The 19,136-nt window shown below is 40.2% G+C and overlaps 1 protein-coding gene across 31 annotated transcripts in view; it reads left to right on the forward strand.

Moving 5' to 3' along the window:
* CALD1 (caldesmon 1) overlaps nucleotides 1-19,136 on the forward strand; it is a 231,845-nt gene that overhangs the window by 209,402 nt on the left and 3,307 nt on the right. For 20 of the 31 annotated variants that reach the window (XM_063725561.1, XM_054558997.2, XM_063725555.1 and 17 more), the window contains 6 exons: nucleotides 2,105-2,245; nucleotides 9,882-9,925; nucleotides 10,022-10,103; nucleotides 11,754-11,891; nucleotides 12,313-12,408; nucleotides 17,113-17,193. In XM_063725561.1, coding sequence (XP_063581631.1) covers nucleotides 2,105-2,245; nucleotides 9,882-9,925; nucleotides 10,022-10,103; nucleotides 11,754-11,891; nucleotides 12,313-12,408; nucleotides 17,113-17,193 — 582 coding nt within the window. 31 annotated transcript variants of the gene reach the window in all.

Raw genomic sequence — 19,136 nt, forward strand, 5'->3', positions numbered from 1 at the left:
CAGGCAGGGACAGAATCTGCGTTGTTCATTACTGTATACCCAGGACCCCATACCATGCCTGACATGCAGGAGGACCCCCATCATTATAAACAGATGAATTTGTTTCATCTTTTAAGACAGAGCTAAAAACAGCAGATAAAGTTACAAGGAGGAGTATTTTGACTCAGCATATGAAATAATGTTTAACCAACTACAACTTACCGTACTACAGTTTACAAAGTGTATTCTTTCCCTTCATCCTGAGGTACGTTGTTCTCATTTTATGGGCAAAGAAACCAGGAATCAAATAATTTGAATGACTTATTTGAAGATTCTTGACTAATAAATGGTAGAATCAGTAAGGAGACCCCGCTCTTCCAACTCAGAGCCTAGAGCTTTTGAGATAGCGATCTCCCATCGTTCAAAATATGAAAAGAAAAAAAGACTTTCAATGGCATTTTGACAAGGATCCTATGCAAAATTTTCCTGAACTGTATGGAAAATTGGGATACATTATTTTGAGGTCTCTTTTAACTCCAATTTTCAATGAGCCAATGACCTTTGGTTGGGAAGTATGGGAAGTAATCAGGATGAAAGAGTTTTGGGGTTAAACACACCCAGGCTTCTTTTTTTTTTTTTTTTTTTTAAACGTAGTCTTACTCTGTCACCCAGGCTGGAGTGCAGGAATGCAGTGGTGCAATCTCAGAACACACCCAGTCTTCTATCCTAACTCTGTCACTAACAAGCTGGGGCCTTGGGAAATCTGGACTGCTCTGTGACTTCTTTTCCTTATCTGTGAAATAATATCTACTTTGCAGGATTCTTCCAATAATTTAATAGATCATTGTGCTCCCAGTGCCTGGCACATTCTAGGCACTCAAAAATTAGTAGATATCATTATTGCCATCATTGTTATTATGATTATTATTCAGAGGAGGAGAGTATCGGGAAAGGCTAAAGGGAAATCATGAAGTCTTAGAACTGGATTGGACCTGGGAGATGATTTGGGCTAAACTACCAAACACAGGATCCTTCTATGACATCCTCTGACAGATGAACGTCTAGTCTCTGCTTGAGAACATGCAGTGATAATGATCTCACAGCTTAAGAACTACCAAAGACTGCATAAATCTCTCAGAAAATCAAGTTGTGCAACTTGATCAGAGCCCTGATAGAGAAGACAGAGTATTCTAGACTAGGAATGAAGACAAAGAGGGGTTAATGAAACAGTCTCTAAACATTTGCAATTGCACCACTATGGTGCAATGTCTACAGCATTTCAGGTTTGTCAAACCATCTAAATTATATATTCACTTGAAGCGGAGAGGAACCATAAAATCACTTCTTGTACCATCTGGCAAATATAGTACCACAGATTTAGATAGCTTTTCACATAAGTTATTAATTTGTCTTCACAACTCTCCTAGGATGTAGGTAGAAGGAATATTCATATCCCTTTTACATATACAGAAGTGTGAGGTCATTGTTAATGACCCATAGGACGGTGGTGATTATGTATCATCCTATGGGAAATCACCATAATGAGTGTTAGTCTAAGCCAGGGGTGTCCAATCTTTTGGCTTCCCTGGGTCACATTGGAAGAAGAATTGCCTTGGGCCAGATGTAAAATACACTAACACTAATGATCACTGATGAGCTAAAAAAAAAAAAAATCACAAAAAGGTCTCATAATGTTTTAAGAAAGTTTACTAATTTGTGTTAGGCTACATTCAAAGCCATCCTGGGCATGATGTGGCCCCTGGGCTGTGGGTTGGACCAGCTTGGTGTAAGCATTTTACATGTGCTTTCTCACTGAGTGCTCACGAAAGCCCTATAAAATGAGTACTATTGTTATCCCTATTTTACAGATGAAGAAACTGAGCCACAGAGCAGATAAATAACATGGCCAAGGTCAGGCAGTTGGAAAGTAGCAGCACCAGAATGCAAATGCAGGCAGCTCGACTCCAGCTCTCAGGCTAAACCTCTGGTGACCACCTAGAAGGGGAGTGTCGAGCCTGCAGCCTGAGTCTGCTGCCTCTCCAACTGTGCTCTCTCTCCTACAGCACTCTTCCCTTTGGCTGTGAAGCTGGTACTGATGCCTCGTTATTCGTTCTTTCTCTCTTAGGAAGAGAAGAGGAGGCTAAAGGAAGAGATTGAAAGGCGAAGAGCAGAAGCTGCTGAGAAACGCCAGAAGATGCCAGAAGATGGCTTGTCAGATGACAAGAAACCATTCAAGTGTTTCACTCCTAAAGGTTCATCTCTCAAGGTATTTTTTTCCCCAGAAAACCTCTATTAGAATATGATAGAGACTGGATTTTAGCCCCTTGTTTGGTTATTGATTATACAGGGACTTTGCTTTATTTATCTTTTAGCTATCCTTCCATGTTAATCTGTTCAGGCTGCTATAACAAAATACTTTAGACTGGGGCCAGGCACTGTGGCTCATGCCTGTAATCCCAGCACTTTGGGAGGCTGATGTGGGCATATCACCTGAGGTCAGGAGTTCGAGACCAGCCTGGCCAACGTGGTGAAACCCCATCTCTACCAAAAATACAAAAATTAGCCGGACATGGTGGCACACACCTGTAATAATCCCAGCTACTTGGGAGGCTTAGGCAGGAGAATCACTTGAACCCAGGAGGCGGAGGTTGCAGTGAGCTGAGATCATGCCACTCCACTCCAGCCTGGGCAACACAGCAAGACTCCATCTCAAAATTCATCACTCACAGTTCTGGAGGCTGGGAAGTCAAAGATCAAGGTGCCAGCAGATGTGGTGTCTAGTGAGGGCCTATTCCTCATAGATGGCACCTTCTCCGTGTCCTCACATGGTGAAAGGAGAAAGGGAGAAAACAGGCTCCCCTAGGTCTCTTTTATAAGGGGACTAGTCCCTTAGGCCTCTTTTATAAGGGCACTAGTCCCATTCACAAGGGCCCCACCCTCATTACCTAGTTACCACCCAAAGGTCTCGCTTCTTAATACCAACACATCAAGGATTCAGTTTCAACATATAAATGTGGGACCACAGCACCTCCTTTCAGCTGTTTCACAGCTTCTCTTTGTTTACAACATATGGAAAGGAGAGACAGTAGTGAAATTTTTATCTGTTGTTTATTAGATGCTTTGGCATCAAAATGACATTCGGTGATTATCTCTCAATTTCACTGATCCACATTCTCCATGTGCCTCATTCCTTTGAGCAATTGAGAATAGAGACATTTAAAATTTATAAAATGGGAAAGTATATTTTAAAAGTTTAAGCTGCTTTTCATGCTAGCTGTCCATTTTTTCTTTGTCATGATTAAAAGCCAGCTGGAAATGGTACAGGTGCAAATTTTAAAGCAGTTATTATGGGAGGAGGTGAAATGTGACTTGGAAAGGGTCCTTTTCCAGGATGGCTTTGGTCCTATGACAGCCTTCATGGAGCACAGCTCCTATTTGATGTAAAACAGAGTGCTGCCAAGAGAACAGAGAAGGAGCAGGAATCAGCTGAATCAGGGAGATGATAGAATAGTTGAGATGTAGGGAAAACACAGTGGACTCAAGAAAGTAGCATCCTTGATTTATAATCAGTCCACCATTATTGCCAGTGGCAGTTTCTTTGAGGATTAACATCGTTGAGCATCTAGCACAGTGCCTTACATCATATTGAAGATACTTAATAAAAATTTCTTAAATGATGAATAAAGGAATGAATCTTCGGAGATTGGGACTTTTAACATTTCATTTTCCATCAACCTAGCTAGGTTATAAGGCATCAACAATGGACAAAGCCATGAGAGAATTATACCCAGGTCTGGCCGGGCACAGTGGCTCACACCTGTGATCCCAGCATTTTGGGAGGCCGAGGTGGGTGGATCACCTGAGGTCAGGAGTTCTAGACCTTCCTGGCCAATCTGGTGAAACCTCATCTCTACTAAAAATACAAAAATTAGCCAGGCATGATGGCGCACACCTGTAATCCCAGGTATTTGGGAGGCTGAGGCAGGAGAACCACTTGAACTTGGGAGGCAGAGATCGTGCCACTGCACTCCAGCCTGTGTGACAGAATGAGACCCTATCTCTAAAAAAAGAAAAAAAAGAATCATAGCAAGGTCTGGATGGTTAATTATGTACATATGTGTACGGTTATATCAAGTGGCACACCAAAATGACCAAAAGCTGCTTACATTTTACAGTTATTACTTGTTCCACATGAAAATCAGAATTTTTTAATTCCCAAATAACTTCACTTAGTCTTTTTTTTTTTTTTTTTTGAGATGGAGTCTAGCTCTGTTGCCCAGGCTGGAGTGCAGTGGCACGATCTTGGCTCACTGCAACTTCCGCCTCCCAGGTTCAAGCGATTCTTCTGCCTCAGCCTCTCGAGTAGCTGGGACTACAGGCGCACGCCACCATGCCTGGCTAATTTTTGTATATTTAGTAGAGATGGGGTTTCACCATATTGGCCAGGCTGGTCTTGAACTCCTGACCTCATGATCCGCCCACCTTGGTCTCCCAAAGTGCTGGGATTACACGCATGAGCCACTGTGCCCAGCTCACTTAGTCTTGATGATGGTCTGGGTCCCAGTCATATTTCTGATACCTCCCAAATAAATTATTTGTACTTGAACCCTTGTCTCAAGGTCTGCTTCAGGGAAAATTTAAACTAAGCCACAGAGGGATTATACATTTAATATCTGATTATTTATGAAATACTTAATGCATGCTATGTCCTATGAGGGAAAGAACAAAGCAAGGTGGCTGCCCTGATGGCACTAATGACTGCCTCAAAGACACAATTCAAGAATTACAAAAGTAAGCAGAGCAAAATGAGTAGAGAAAGGCTTTGTGGAGTAGGCAAGCTTTATTTATAAACTCTGAAATTTGAATTTTATGTAATTTTATTGTGATTTTCTAATGTCATGAAATATTACTCTTTTTTTGATTTTTTTTTAGCCATTTAACAATGTGAAAACCATTCTCAAGGCCAGGTGCAGTGGCTCACACCTGTAATCCCAGCACGTTGGGAGGCCGAGGCAGGTGTATCACCTGAGGTCAGGAGTTTGAAACCAGCCTGGCCAACATGACGAAACCTCATCTCTACTAAAAATACAAAAATTAGCCAGGCAAAGTGGCAGGTGCCTGTAATCCCTACTCAGGAGGCTGAGACAGGAGAATCACTTGAACCTGGGAGGTAGAGGTTAGCTGGGCGCAGTGGCGCATACCTGTAATCCCAGCTACTAGAGAGGCTGAGGCAGAAGAACTGCTTGAACCTGGGAGGCAGAGGTTGCGGTGAGCCGAGATCATGCCATTGCACTCCAGCGTGGGCAACAAAAGCAAAACTCCGTCTCAAAAAAAAAAAAAAAAAGAAAAAGAAAAAGAAAACCATGCTTCTCTTTCTAGCTTCTTTAAAATCCCACCCAAGCCTTCCTTGAACAGTCTTGGTAATATGAAGAAAATAGTAGTCATCTAGACTTCCAAATTCTACGTGGTTTTTTTTTTTTTTTTTTTTTTCAGGAGAAACTACAACCTACCCTCCCCTCCTCTTTAATTATTTCTTCTCTACCAAATTTCTCAACTTACTTATTTCTCTGGTCTTTCCCACAACCAGATGCTGGCTTCCCATTTCATCTAGTACCCCCAGGAAGCCATTTATCTACTCCCTCTGGTGGAGAGGCATTTGTCTGCAATTGATTAAAGTAGATGTACAAAAAAGGTCTAGGATATTTTAAATTTCTATGTAAGAGAGTCACATATTCAGGCGTAGACAGTCTATGCTTCCCTCCATGTATGTGCCTTGAAGAACTTGCTGTGACTCTGATTTTCAAGCTCAATTTCATATTCTACAGTGTAATTGGGATAGCTATTGATACCCTTGGCCCTGCAACTTTTATAAGTGGTCACAAGTTAGCATTGTAGAATACCAATGGGAGGAAAAATATTTGCTATTTGACATCAAAATACTATTAACTAGTGTATTTTTAAAAAATATCTCATGATTTCTATTCCTTGTTTGGGAAAGTCTGTACCTGGTTTTTCATCATTAAATTATGTTAGCAGTGACTGATTTTCATATGTAATAAAGAATAGATTTTAAGTAAATTAAATTCAAAGATTTTTTAATTTATATTGCCTTTATTGGTTGGGGACAGGGTGTGGAGTAATGAGAGCACCAATTTTCTAAAACGAATAGTGTGCTTTTATTCCAAGTTTTATCGAGACAATACTGCCACCTCTTGGTCTTCAGAAGAACCAATTTCCCTCGTTAAACTCCTTAAACAGAATATTTAATATACAAATTCAGTACAAATTGTTTAGAGTCACTAAGTTAGATATTTTCTAGCAGGAGTGCATCAGTAAACGGACAGTGCATCCTGACAAAATGTGCGAAATGCAATGATGAAGTCAAGCTATGTTAGCTATGATAGAAGCAAAAGGAGGAGTAGGAATCTGAGAATCTCGGTGATTTGAATAAATGCCATGGCCAAGTTTAGAAAAATGATCCCTGAGTCATAAAGATGCTGCAGGTGGGACAAAGAACAGTTCTCACCTCCGCTATCCCCTTCTGCGGTGCCTCTATCCCACGACACTGAATTTTTCTTTATCCTTCAGTCTCACCATGCTGCGTGCCTTGTGGCTCTCCAAATCTTTGTACATGTGCTTGCTTTGCCAGAAATGCCCTTTCCTGGCTAAGCCATGCACTTCCTTTCTCACTTTCATAAACTCGTTTCTGAAACCATGTAAACCAGAAACTACTAATCTCAGCTCAAATATCAACACTACTGAAAAGCCTTCTCCAACTCCCCCAGATAGTTACTTCTTACACACACAGCATTTTTTCTTTAATATTATACCTACTGTTAATTTTTAAATATTTTATTTTATATACTTTACTAGTCTTCTCTACTAAATTCTGTGTTCCTTAAAGAATAAGACCTTGTCAGTCGGGCACAGTGGTTCACGCCTGTAATCCCAGCACTTTGGGAGGCCAAGGTGGGCGGATCACGAGGTCAAGAGATCGAGACCATCCTGGCCAACATGGTGAAACCCGTCTCTACTAAAAATACAAAAATTAGCTGGGTGTGGTGGCACGCATCTGTAGTCCCAGCTACTCGAGGCTGAGGCAGAAGAATCACTTGAACCCGGGAGGCGGAGCTTGCAGTGAGCCGAGATTCCACCACTGCACTCCATCCTGGCAACAGAGTGAGACTCTGTCTCAAAAAAAAAAGAAAAAGAAAAAGACCTTGTCTATCTTAGCTTGCTCAGGTTGCCATAACAAAATACCATAGACTGGATGGATTAAACAATAGAAATGTACTTCTCACAGTCCTGGAGGCTGGAAGTCCGAGATCAAGGTGCGAGCAGATTCAGTTTCTGGTGAGAGCCCTCTCCATGTCTTGCAGATGGCTGCCTTCTTACTGTGTCTTCACAAGGTGGAAAGAGAGCGAGGGAGCTCTCTAGTGTCTCTTCTTGTAGGGATAACAATCCTGTAGGATCAGGGTTCCATCGCTATGATCTCATTTAACCTTAATTACTTCCTTAGAGGCCCCATTTCCAAGTACAATCACATTGGGGGTTAGGGCCTCAACACATGCATTTTAGGGGGACACAATTCGATCAATAGCACTATTTTATTTATTGGTATTCAATTTTATATAGAAGGCACTCAATATATTGTTTATTGGCTAATTGTTTGGCTGACAGCCTGGCAGGGATAAAAATAGGATGGATGGATGGATGGATGGACGGATGGATGGATGGATGGATGGATGGATGGATGGACGGACGGATGGGTAATATTTATTAAAAGTGCCAGTGCATTGCATGGTTCTAAACTGCTTCACCTTACTCACCTGGGAATTTTTTCTACAGAAATATACTTCTAAGTTTATAATTAAAATCAGAAAAATAAGAGTTACTTTACAGGTGTTTTATATATCCCATAAACTCAGCACTACTTATAGTACTTTTTTGCATAAAGTTTTTTAAGTAAGAGTTTGCTTTTGTCTTTGTAGGAAATCATCAGAAAGAATGAAATGCTCTTACTAATATCTATAAAAGTGTTATTCAACTGATATTAGAGAGGAAGCATGTTTTCAAAAAAAAAAACTCTATGGTATTTATTAATTGCTCATGAATCCCAGACCAGTCTGGGTCAGAAAGAACCCCTCACATCTTGGAGAATTGTGTGTATCCCCTCAAAATTCATATGTTGAAATCCTAATCTGCAATATGATGGTATTAGGAGGTGGGATCTTTGGAAGACAATTAGGTCATGAAGGTGGAGGCCCCGTTAATGGGATTAGTGCCCTTGTAAGAAGAGACACAGAACCTTATTTGCTCCCTCTCTATTCTGCACTATATGAGGACACAGCAGGAAGGTGGCCATCTGCAAACTGTGAAGAGAGGTCTCACCAGACCCCAACCATGCTGGCAACTTAATCTTAGACTTCCCAGTCTCTGGAACTGTGAGAAATGTTTGTTGTTTTAAGCCACCCAGTCTATGGTAATTTCTAACATTAACCGAGACCCACTGAGACAAGGGGCCACTCAAACATACTAGCCTAGGGCAACTAAAATCCAGTAGATTTCTTGGCTGTCCTGAACAGGGAAGAAAATGGAACTTTTCAGCGTGCATGTGCTTTGGCACATGCAGTCATAAGCAAAGAAGGTATTTGCTCATGGTATTGATAGGTGATGGGTGGCAGAGGATATTTCTAGCCTGGAGTTGGGTGTGGCATGGATTCAACAAATATTTGCTTATTGCTAACATCTAAATTTAAGTGTTACAGTTTCAGTAAAGTATAATGTTTGATTTAGCAGCTTCAGTTGTAGCAAAAAGTTCCTAGCTTTAAAAAAAAAAAAAAAAAAAAGAATTCATCAAAGACTACTAACTGCTGATTTTTTCTGTCCACCCCTGTTTCTCTGGGCTTATTTCCTCATTTCACACTTGGGCTAAGAGGGGCTTCATGGGAAGCCTCAGCCATTACAGATGAGCTGTGCCCCATCCTCATTCTACCTGCATCCCATCTTTTACGTTCCAAGGCTAATTAAATTCAACAATAGGCTTGATCATTGACCCTTGTCAAGTTAGAAAATCAGGTTAAGCAGTAAGGGACTAGTTCACATTTCCTAGTTATTCAATCCTGTTACATACCAAATACATAGTTAAAACATTGTGGGAAAATTTTGTTACTCAAATAGCATGGTATGTCTCTAGTAAATACATCCTAAGAGGTAACAGTGTGTATTTTTGAAAAAATTATTTAAGTTTGTTGTTGTTGTGTTTTGTTTGTTTGAGACAGATGCTCGCTCACTCTGTCACCCAGGCTAGAGTACAGTGGCACAATCTTGGCTCACTGCAATGTCTCCCTCCCAGGTTCAAACAATTCTCCCATCTCAGCCTTCCAAGTAGCTGGGGCTACAGGCACATGCCACCACACCCAGCTACTTTTTGTATTTTTTAGTAGAGATAGGGTTTCACCATGTTGGCCAGGCTGGTCTTGAACTCCTGACCTCAAGTGATTTGCCTGCCTCGGCCTCTCAAAGTGCTAGGATTATAGGCGTAAGCCTCAGCGCCCAGCCAATTATGTTAGTCTTAAAATTTAATTATTTTGCCACTGATTTATATTGTTTTAGAGGCATTTTTATTCCATTTCTGTCTGGTCTTTTATTTTGCCTTGAAAACTCGATTTTAACACATTTTCTCTATTCTGTATCAATCCTACCTTCATTCCCCCAAGTCTCACTATCAAATACCTTATATGTAGTTTTGCTTTCTAGCAGAGCTATGCACAGTAACTCAAATACCCTTATATGCTCTTTGGTGTGTTTAACAGATTCAGGGATGATATTGGCCTGGGCTGAGAAACACTGTTTATAAGCTTGAAATATTAATTGGATTTATTTTCTTTTGCAATTCCTAGATAGAAGAGCGAGCAGAATTTTTGAATAAGTCTGTGCAGAAAAGGTAAATATGGTTGATGGTTCAATTGAGCTAATCAGCTAGCATATGTACGAGAAGATTCTCTCTCATATTTTTATATGTATGTGTTTACTTTTTTAGCAGTGGTGTCAAATCGACCCATCAAGCAGCAGTAGTCTCCAAGATTGACAGCAGACTGGAGCAGTATACCAGTGCAATTGAGGTGAGAATTGTCCTCAGCGTTATGGTCCTGCTGAACAGAAATAGATTCTGACTACATAGAAGATCATAAAAACACTTAGGACAATAATCAAGTCCAATAGCCCCAGGAGTGTTAGAATTTTTTTTTTTTTTTTTTTTTTTTTTTTTTTTTTAGACGGAGTCTCACTCTGTTGCCCAGGCTGCAGTGCAGTGGCAATCTCAGCTCACTGCAACGTCTGCCTCCTGGGGTCAGGCAATTCTGCCTCAACCTCCTGCGTAGCTGGGATTACAGGAGCCCACCACCACACTTGGCTAATTTTTGTATTTTTAGTAGAGACAGAGTTTCACCCTGTTGGCCAGGCAGGTCTCGAACTCCTGACCTCAAGTGATCCACCCGCCTTGGCCTCCCAATGCCGAATGTGAGCCACCACACCTGGCCCCCAATGGTGTTAGAATATTAATGATGCTTTATTACACTTTGAAATTCTAAGTTCTAAGAAATACAATAATAAAGATAAATTTTAGAAGAGTTTTAAATAAATTATTTTCTACTTTCAGCCTGAATATTGTTTAATGAAAATGTTTTTTTTTAACGAATGGGTTTACTGGTATTTAAATATATATATATTTAAGTCTTCTTTCAAGTCTTCTGTCAGATCTGGGGTTTAAATGTCACTTCCTCAGAGTAGCCTTCTTTGCACCCCCAAACTAAGTACTGCCCCCCAATTGTGTGCCATGCTTTATGGCACATCATTATTTTTCATAGCACTTAGCACAATGTGGAATAAATACTTGTATAACTAGTTGCTATCTTTCCTTTCTATTAAAATATAAGCCCACTGCAGCTGACTGTCTTGTTTTTTTTTTGTTTGTTTTTTGTTTTTTATTTTTATTTTTTGAGATGGAGTTTAGCTCTTTTTGCCCAAGCTAGAGTGCAGTGGTGCAATCTCGGCTCACTGCAACCTCTGCATTCCAGGTTCAAGCGATTCTCCTGCCTCAGCCTCCTGTCTTGTTTTGAGCACGATTGTATCCCCAGAGCCTAGCAAAGTGCCCTTCATACAGTAGGCATTTAAGAAGTATTGTTGAGGCCAGGTGTGGTGACTCATGCCTGTAGTCACAGCACTTCGGGAGGCCGAGGCAGGAGGATCCCTTGAGCCCAGGAATTCGAAACTGGCCTGGGCAACATAGGGACTATGCCTGGCTAATTTTTTCATTTTTTTCTCTACAAAATAGAGAGAGGCCTATGGTTCCAGCTACTTGGGAAGCTGAAGTGGGAGGACCACTTGAGCCCTGGAGGTCGTGGCTGTAGTGAGCCTTGATTGTGCCACCGCACTCCAGCCTGGGTGACAGAGCAAGACCGTGTCTCAAAAAAAAAAACAAAAAAGTATCTGTTGAAGAAACAAAGTAGAATATCAATTTCACAATAAATTGTGTCCCAACAAAAAGCATATTTCATTTTTGAAAGATTCTCTGATCTAGCTGTGATGGTTTATTTTGAGGGACATATGTCATCAGCATACAGTTTTACAACAGAAATTATCACTCTCATTTTTGGTGGAGGTGTTTACACAATGAGTTTTTAAGATGATAATGTTGAGGAAGACAAACTCACTATAATTTTATGAGAACAACCTTCCCAGCACCAATCCTAAAAATAACTCACAAATTTCAGGGAACAAAAAGCGCAAAACCTACAAAGCCGGCAGCCTCGGATCTTCCTGTTCCTGCTGAAGGCGTACGCAACATCAAGAGTATGTGGGAGAAAGGGAATGTGTTTTCATCCCCCACTGCAGCAGGCACACCAAATAAGGTGAGCATCTGATTTTTGTCTTTTAAGTGTAGAGGGGCATATTTTTTTGCATGTCGATTTTGATTTAGGAATCACACTAGTAAATAATAAAAGCAGTGAAGAAGGTGCAATTTGTACTTTGTTTTGCAATGACCACAAAAGCAAGCTCAGAGAGAATGTGTTCATGAGGTTGCACGAGGTACTAAGCCCGGGCCATCTTACTCCAAATAAAGTGCCTGAGTTGAAATGTCCACCCTTGGAGTTGGAGTCGGGTGAGTTACAAGGGAAAGAAAACCAGATAACATATTCTGTAAATATCAAGTGTTAAGGTTTATGGTTATGTGAAATCATACTTAATGATATTTTGAATTTGCTTTGAAAATTCCTTCCCAGGTAAAGTTTACTTCATTCTTTAATATTTTGGATGATTGCCCCTTTGTAGGAAACTGCTGGCTTGAAGGTAGGGGTTTCTAGCCGCATCAATGAATGGCTAACTAAAACCCCAGATGGAAACAAGTCACCTGCTCCCAAACCTTCTGTAAGTACCTTCAGGTTTTTCTGAGTTTCTTTGATCTCCCAGCTTCTACCAGCAGAAGAAAATAAGCAGTTGGTCTGTTTACCTAGGAATGGCAGTGCTCCTGTTCTTTGCTTTCCCTGATGAATAACAAACAGGAAAGTGTTCAGATTTACAACAGTTCTAAGAAGCTGCATCTCAGTTACTCAGAGGGTAAAATGGAACCAAATAATCACCTCCACACCCTAACTGAGAGGAGGAATCAGCTAGAATATTAAGGCAGTTCAAATTTAGATCCTTTACTCGTCTATTTGTTTAGCTTCTATTCTATAAATTCTGGATAGAAATTTGAAAATGAAAGGTCAAATCATTTTGGCTACTTCTTTGTCAAGAGCACCCCTAAACTTATTCCCAAAAGAATATGTATGTTGCCTATTGGGAACCCATATGTTCCAATTTGCCTAATTTTTATAACTTGGCACAAAAATGCAGTTATTGGGTAGTTGTTGAAATAATTGGTCTTATTGTGTTGTCAACACCTCCTGAGGAAAGTCATAAAACTGGAAACTAGAAAAACTGGTTATGAATGATGTTTTTGAGAATCTAAAATTTTCTTAATTTATTAAGTGCAGCTATCTTACTAAACAGTACGTTTCTTTTCACCTTTTCGTTGAATATATACGACAATTGCTTGCATTTGTCATTATAATAAGAAAACGTATCAAGCTCCCCCTGTATATTGCTGAGCTTTCCCTGTTAAGTTTGCTTTTATAGCTTTGTTGGTGCCCAAGGGAGCTGAGAGTCCACTGTCATAATCCTACATTCTGGAGGAAGAAGAAAAACTTTCCAATCCTAGGCCTCTGTGCATTTAATTGCATCCATTGGCTCCATGCCATTTAATTGCATTCGTTGGCTCCATATATAATCTCCAAAGTCATTAAATTTTGTCACTTTCCAATTTAAAAAGGAAGAAATGGAAATGTTCACAAATCCTTCTTGGGCACAACTCCTTGAACCATTTAATTAATCTACACCCCGAGATTCTTTGCATAAAGGCTCACAGGAGGTATAAACTAATGTCAACCCAATTTACAATTGGAAAGTCTTTATACATTGAAAAAAGCAACTTTTCCTCCCCCTCTCAATAGGTACAAGAATGGGAGTTTATAAAAGGACACAGTTGAGGCAAGAGACTGGACCCAAAAGTTATGTGCTCTTTAGCGCCTCGAATTTTCCAAGCATCTCTGGTAACATAAGGAGTAGAAATTATTTTCAAATACAAAACAAACAAAGCCATGGCAATGTATATAAGTTTTGTGGTTCCAGACCAGTGATTATTAACCCTTTTTGAATTATGAACCCCTTTAAAACCTAATGAAATTTAAGGACCCTCTCCCCCAAAATATACATATAAAAAAACAAGGCAGTCAATGGATCTACTGAGTAACTCTCAAGATAGTAAGTAAGGAGAGAAAGATCTATGTTTCACTCTTCGATAAGTATGAAATATTTGGAGGAGATGCTAATTTTTGCACGTTTATGATATTTGCAATCTTTCATTTTTGTAGCAGATTATACTCAAAAATTTGATCCAGAACTTGGCCCCTATTCTTTTATCAGCACTTTAACTTGTAAACTTAAAAGTTTACCATCATCTGTATGACATCCTAATGAGGTTAAAAAGATAAAATTCAGTTATTATTATGATAGGTATAACTGTATCCAGGTTTCCACAGCAAAAACAAAACAAAACAAAACATACACCATGTTCTGGGGCTATTGACAGCCTCCTAAAAAAAAAAAAAAAAAAAAGATATTGCAGAGAAATTACAAAATCATTGCCTGCTTTACCTACTAATTAGTATGTGACTTGCTAGATCACCCCCTAGAGGGTGAAGAAAAGGAAAGAAGAACATGGCAGTTAGTATAGATTTTAGTGAGATCCTTCTTCCCATTAGATTTTGTAGACTAGTGTGGCTTCCTGAATGAGAACCAGATGGAAGAAAGTTCTATGAAATCAATGTTGTAAATACACCAGACTGCTACTGGGATGTCCCTTGCTATTTGTGGGTAGAATTTATAGGATTTCAGTGTAACTTTGTAACTGCAATTCAATTCTGAGTATGTCTGTTTGAGCTGGTTTGTCTATTCTTTGTGTCTAAACTACATGTTATGCAGCAATTAAAAAGCTAATTTGTCTTTCTTTTTGTTTAAAAAAAAAAAACCAACAATGTCTTTCTCAGCTGACCTTCTGTTCCTCACTCTTTGGTCTCTGGTTGATTGGAAACCTGCTTCTCCTGCCTTCATTTCTCCCTCTTCTTCCGGAGTGGGTCTTTCTCTAAAATGTAGTCTGGTCAGGTAATTCCTTTATATTTCCCCTTTGATTAAAATGCCAACTTATAACTCAGATGTTAATATTTTCTTAAAAGGACTCTTTAAACTCTTTAAGTGATCTTGAAAGATTCATCGGCAGGATTTATGGGAAGTGCAATCCATTTTCTTAGGTAGAAGAACATGCATGAGAAGGAAAAATATTTGTCTCATATGAATCAAATAAACAAAGCGATAATAGCTGCTTTCCAGAGCTTCCCTCAGCATGTTCCTAATTATAGTTTCCAAAATTTTAAAACAGTCTTCCAGACAGTTTGGCAGCTTCCACATACGCTGGCAAATGTAGTGGAATTCTACAAAAATAATCTGATTTGTTGCTTAATGGCTCCAAGTTAAATAGGTGTAACTCTCTAATAGAATATCAGGAATTCATGCCACAGAGGAAATCCAGAAACTCAGTAAAGTTTAGGCAAATCTGAAATGCTTCACAGGTATCATTTAACTGTGCATTTTCAGTCTTACAATCTCAATACTATCTATCAGAAATATGTCCATTTAGATCAGTGTCCACGGGTAAATGCAATTGCTGTTAGCTTTGCCTTCCTCCTGAGAAAAGGGTTTGCCAAGATAAGCATTACTATTTCAGTAAAACACATTTATTTTCTACAAACTACCTTTTGCCAAGTACTAATATAAGCAAATGCTGGAGGAAAAGTAAATTGAAACAGAAATTTGGATCCTTATCCAAATGAAATTAATTATGAGGTAGTAAATAAAGACTCTAAGCTATATAACTGTTATCGATCATATTTTAGTGTTTCCATCCCAAGATTTCCACATGTTCTTACATATGTCATCAACTGTCAACTTCTCGCATGGGTTCAATTTGTGATGAATGTTTATATTTGCTAGGTTCTACTGATCCACTTCTGAATTACCCACTTGCCCCTTGGGAGACACAAAATGATTTTAGGGTGAGGAAAGTGCTGCTAGAAAAGGGACTTTGTGGCTGGGCGTGGTGGCTCATGCCTGTAATCCCAGTACTTTGAGAGGCTGAGGAGGGCAGATCATGAGGTCAGGAGATCAAGACCATCCTGGCTAACATGGTGAAACTCCATCTCTACTAAAACTACAAAAATTAGCTGAGCATGGTGGCTTGTGCCTGTAATCTCAGCTACTCAGGAGGCTGAGGCAGGAGAATCGCTTGAACCTGGGAGTCGGAGGTTGCAGTGAGCCGAGATTGCACCACTGCACTCCAGCCTGGGCGACACAGCAAGACTCTGTCTCAAAAAAGAAAAAGAAGAAAGAAAAGTGACTTTGTTTGGGCTGCCCGGCAATGGATCCCAAGATAGTGATTCCAGAGCAAGTTGTTTACATGGAGGTGAAGAAAACCCTACAGGGGCTGAGGTTGGGAGAAGAAGGCAGCCCGCACAGAAGGTGTTATTAAGCAAGTCCCCACATGGACTGTTAAACCTTCATCCCATGGAGGAAATCCTGGAAGCCACCAAAGAACACATACTTCAGAGTTACCCAAGCTGAGGCGAGAGTGAGCCTGAAAATAATATTGCACCAACATTCACCAGTCAGCCATTGAGGACTGCTCCTGGGGATGTTATAATAACTCTCTGAACTTTCCAGCCTGCCTCCTGGGCAGGCAAAACAGGCATCTGTACCCAGAGAAAGTCCCTAGGCAGAGAAGTGCTGTGTGGGCAGTTGGCAGTCAGGCTGGTGTGCACTAAAGTAGTCAGGGCTGGGGGAAAAGAGGTGAGTACAAATTGAGTTCATCTGTGAGGCAGGAAATGCTTATCAAACCCCAAATTAATTATTTTTAAATAACCCATGATCTATTGACTTGTAAGAGTGCAGAAATTTAAAATGAGGCTACGTTATTTTAAACATGCTCCTGTTTCACTTTTACTGATCAATAAACAGTAAGTCCTTAGGAAAGGGCAAGGACCCAGAGGCTATAGTTCCAGCCCATTCTCATATCCTAAGACATGTCACTGTCTATATAAAATCAAACAACAGCTAACCCCATCTCTACTAAAAATACAAAAAATTAGCCAGGCATGGTGGCACACGCCTGTAATCCCAGCTACTCGAGAGGCTGAGGCAGGAGAATCACTTGAACCTAGTAGATGGAGGATGCAGTGAGCCAAGATCACGCCACTACACTCCAGCCTGGGCTACAGAGTGAGACTCTGTCTCAAAAAAAATTAAAAAAAAAAACATCAAACAACAGCTGATGGTCCTTTCAATTCCATTTCAGATCACTGGGGTAAAGTGTATTAAACAACAAATTGATTCAAATAAACAATAGATGTGGCCATTTATTTAGAGCTGGCTAGAAAATATAAATGGCCACCTATCAATGTTTTTCTGCTTTCTTTTTATTAGGACTTGAGACCAGGAGACGTATCCAGCAAGCGGAACCTCTGGGAAAAGCAGTCTGTGGATAAGGTCACTTCCCCCACTAAGGTAATCTATTGGGAAGACTAGTATTTCAGAGGTTTGTTTTCCTGATATATGGTGTAGTACAATGTCTTGGAGTCAGATGAGAAATATCACTGACCTATAGATCTTTGCCTGCACACCCATCAGTGTCTAAAAGACCAGTACATAAAACACAGTGAAAGGAAAAGTGCATTGCAAGTTTGTCAGTCATACAACATAAACAGCCCAAATCCATGGAATGGTTCTCACTAAGACATTCTCAATACACCACAGACTGCAGTGGTAGGAACGCTGGCAGCAGAAGGCCGTATGGGATACCATGGTCTACGTTTCCTTACAAAGTCCCAGCTTGGTGCCACAGTCATTTAAAAATCACTTGGGGAAAACATCTGTCTCCCTGAGTGTTTCCAAAACTGCTTTCTGGAACCATTTTAGATTATATTGCCACTGCCAGCAGCCTAAGACTCAGGGTTGCTATGGCAAAAAAATTAAAATAATATTCAAAAGTAAGGCAACCATTTACCACCCTATGAAAATGAATGACTAAGAATGATTGGGTTCCTCTTACTTTTAGTCTTCTGGTCAAAAGATATGGTCATTCTTCAGAAAGGAGGCTCTGAAGAACATCTAAATGATGCTTAGACTGCAAATGGGACCCTTTGTGGTACAAGGAGCTCATTCAACTCCCAACTGTAGCCTTTCCCCATTTCAAGTAATAGACCTAGTCTTCTCCTTCAATAAAAAGAAAATTAAAAAGGGAGAAACTGGAGACCAACAATAAGCAAGGTTAGAACAGGCTGCTTATGGGTTGATTTAAACAGAAGCACTTCGTAAGCAAACTCGGGACTAGAGAGCATATCAAAGGCAACTAGAGAATCGCTACAATTCACTGCAGTGAGAGAATTACCTTCCCTTTCCTACTTTCTACATGCTCTTAGTTCTGGTGCAGCTACCTAAACATATTACCCCACCTTCACTATTAGCTACATATTGCGCTTTTATTCCATTAAAATCCACTAGCCTTTCTAAGCCATTGCTAAACATATGAAAAGTACCTGCTGGTAATTATCACATTGCAAACTACTAGCACTACAAATGAGCACCCCACTATATACCAGACACTATTCTACCTTCTTACCCTCCATTATTTCATTTGATCCTCCAGTCACCATGTGAGGTAAGTAGTGTATCATTCTCATTTTGCAGCTGAGAAAAATGAGGCACTGAGAGATGAAGTAACTTTCCCAAAGTCACACAGTGAATAAGTAGCATAGCCTGCACTGATACTCCAGCAGTCTGATCTGAGCCTGCATTTTTAACCATTATACATGGTACTTTCTTTTAGGATGCATATTCAGGAGAAAATGTATAGTTGTTCAATTCCTTGCATAATTTTCTCTCGGTGGCAGAGGAGAAAAGAACTTTCTTTGTTATTTTTTAAACAAAGAATGAGCTTGTCGACCTAAGCTTTTATGACCTCTCTAGCCTATGCTATTAGCGCATAGCAGGTTTGTCAGCCATGCAATGTAAATAGCCCAAACCTATGGAATGGTTTTTAGGAAGACGTTCTCTATACACCACCGTGGGAGGAACGTTGACAGCAGAAGGCTCTCCTCTCAGACCTCTGAGAGGTATCTGACCTCTCAGAATGGCAGTCCCAGTGTTTATATAGGTTCTTGTCTGAAAAGGAGATGTCAGCTGGCCATAGACCATCATCACCAGTATAATGGAGTCTCTCCTAGCCAGAGCTCTGGAAAGTGGAGCAAAGATGATGTGGAATGGTCAGACTCAGAGAACACCACTGACATACAAACATGAATGGTACTCCCCGGAGTTATGTAGCATCAGGGCAGTACAAGGTAGGAGGGTGACAGTGTGAGTTTTCACATGCCACTAACCTCTTTCTACAGTAGTAACAGTATAACCACCAGACCCAGAACTGAGTTTATGAGGTAGCAGATTAGGTA

This window comes from Pongo abelii, chromosome 6 (assembly GCF_028885655.2).
Source record: "Pongo abelii isolate AG06213 chromosome 6, NHGRI_mPonAbe1-v2.0_pri, whole genome shotgun sequence".
Lineage (NCBI taxonomy): Eukaryota > Metazoa > Chordata > Mammalia > Primates > Hominidae > Pongo > Pongo abelii.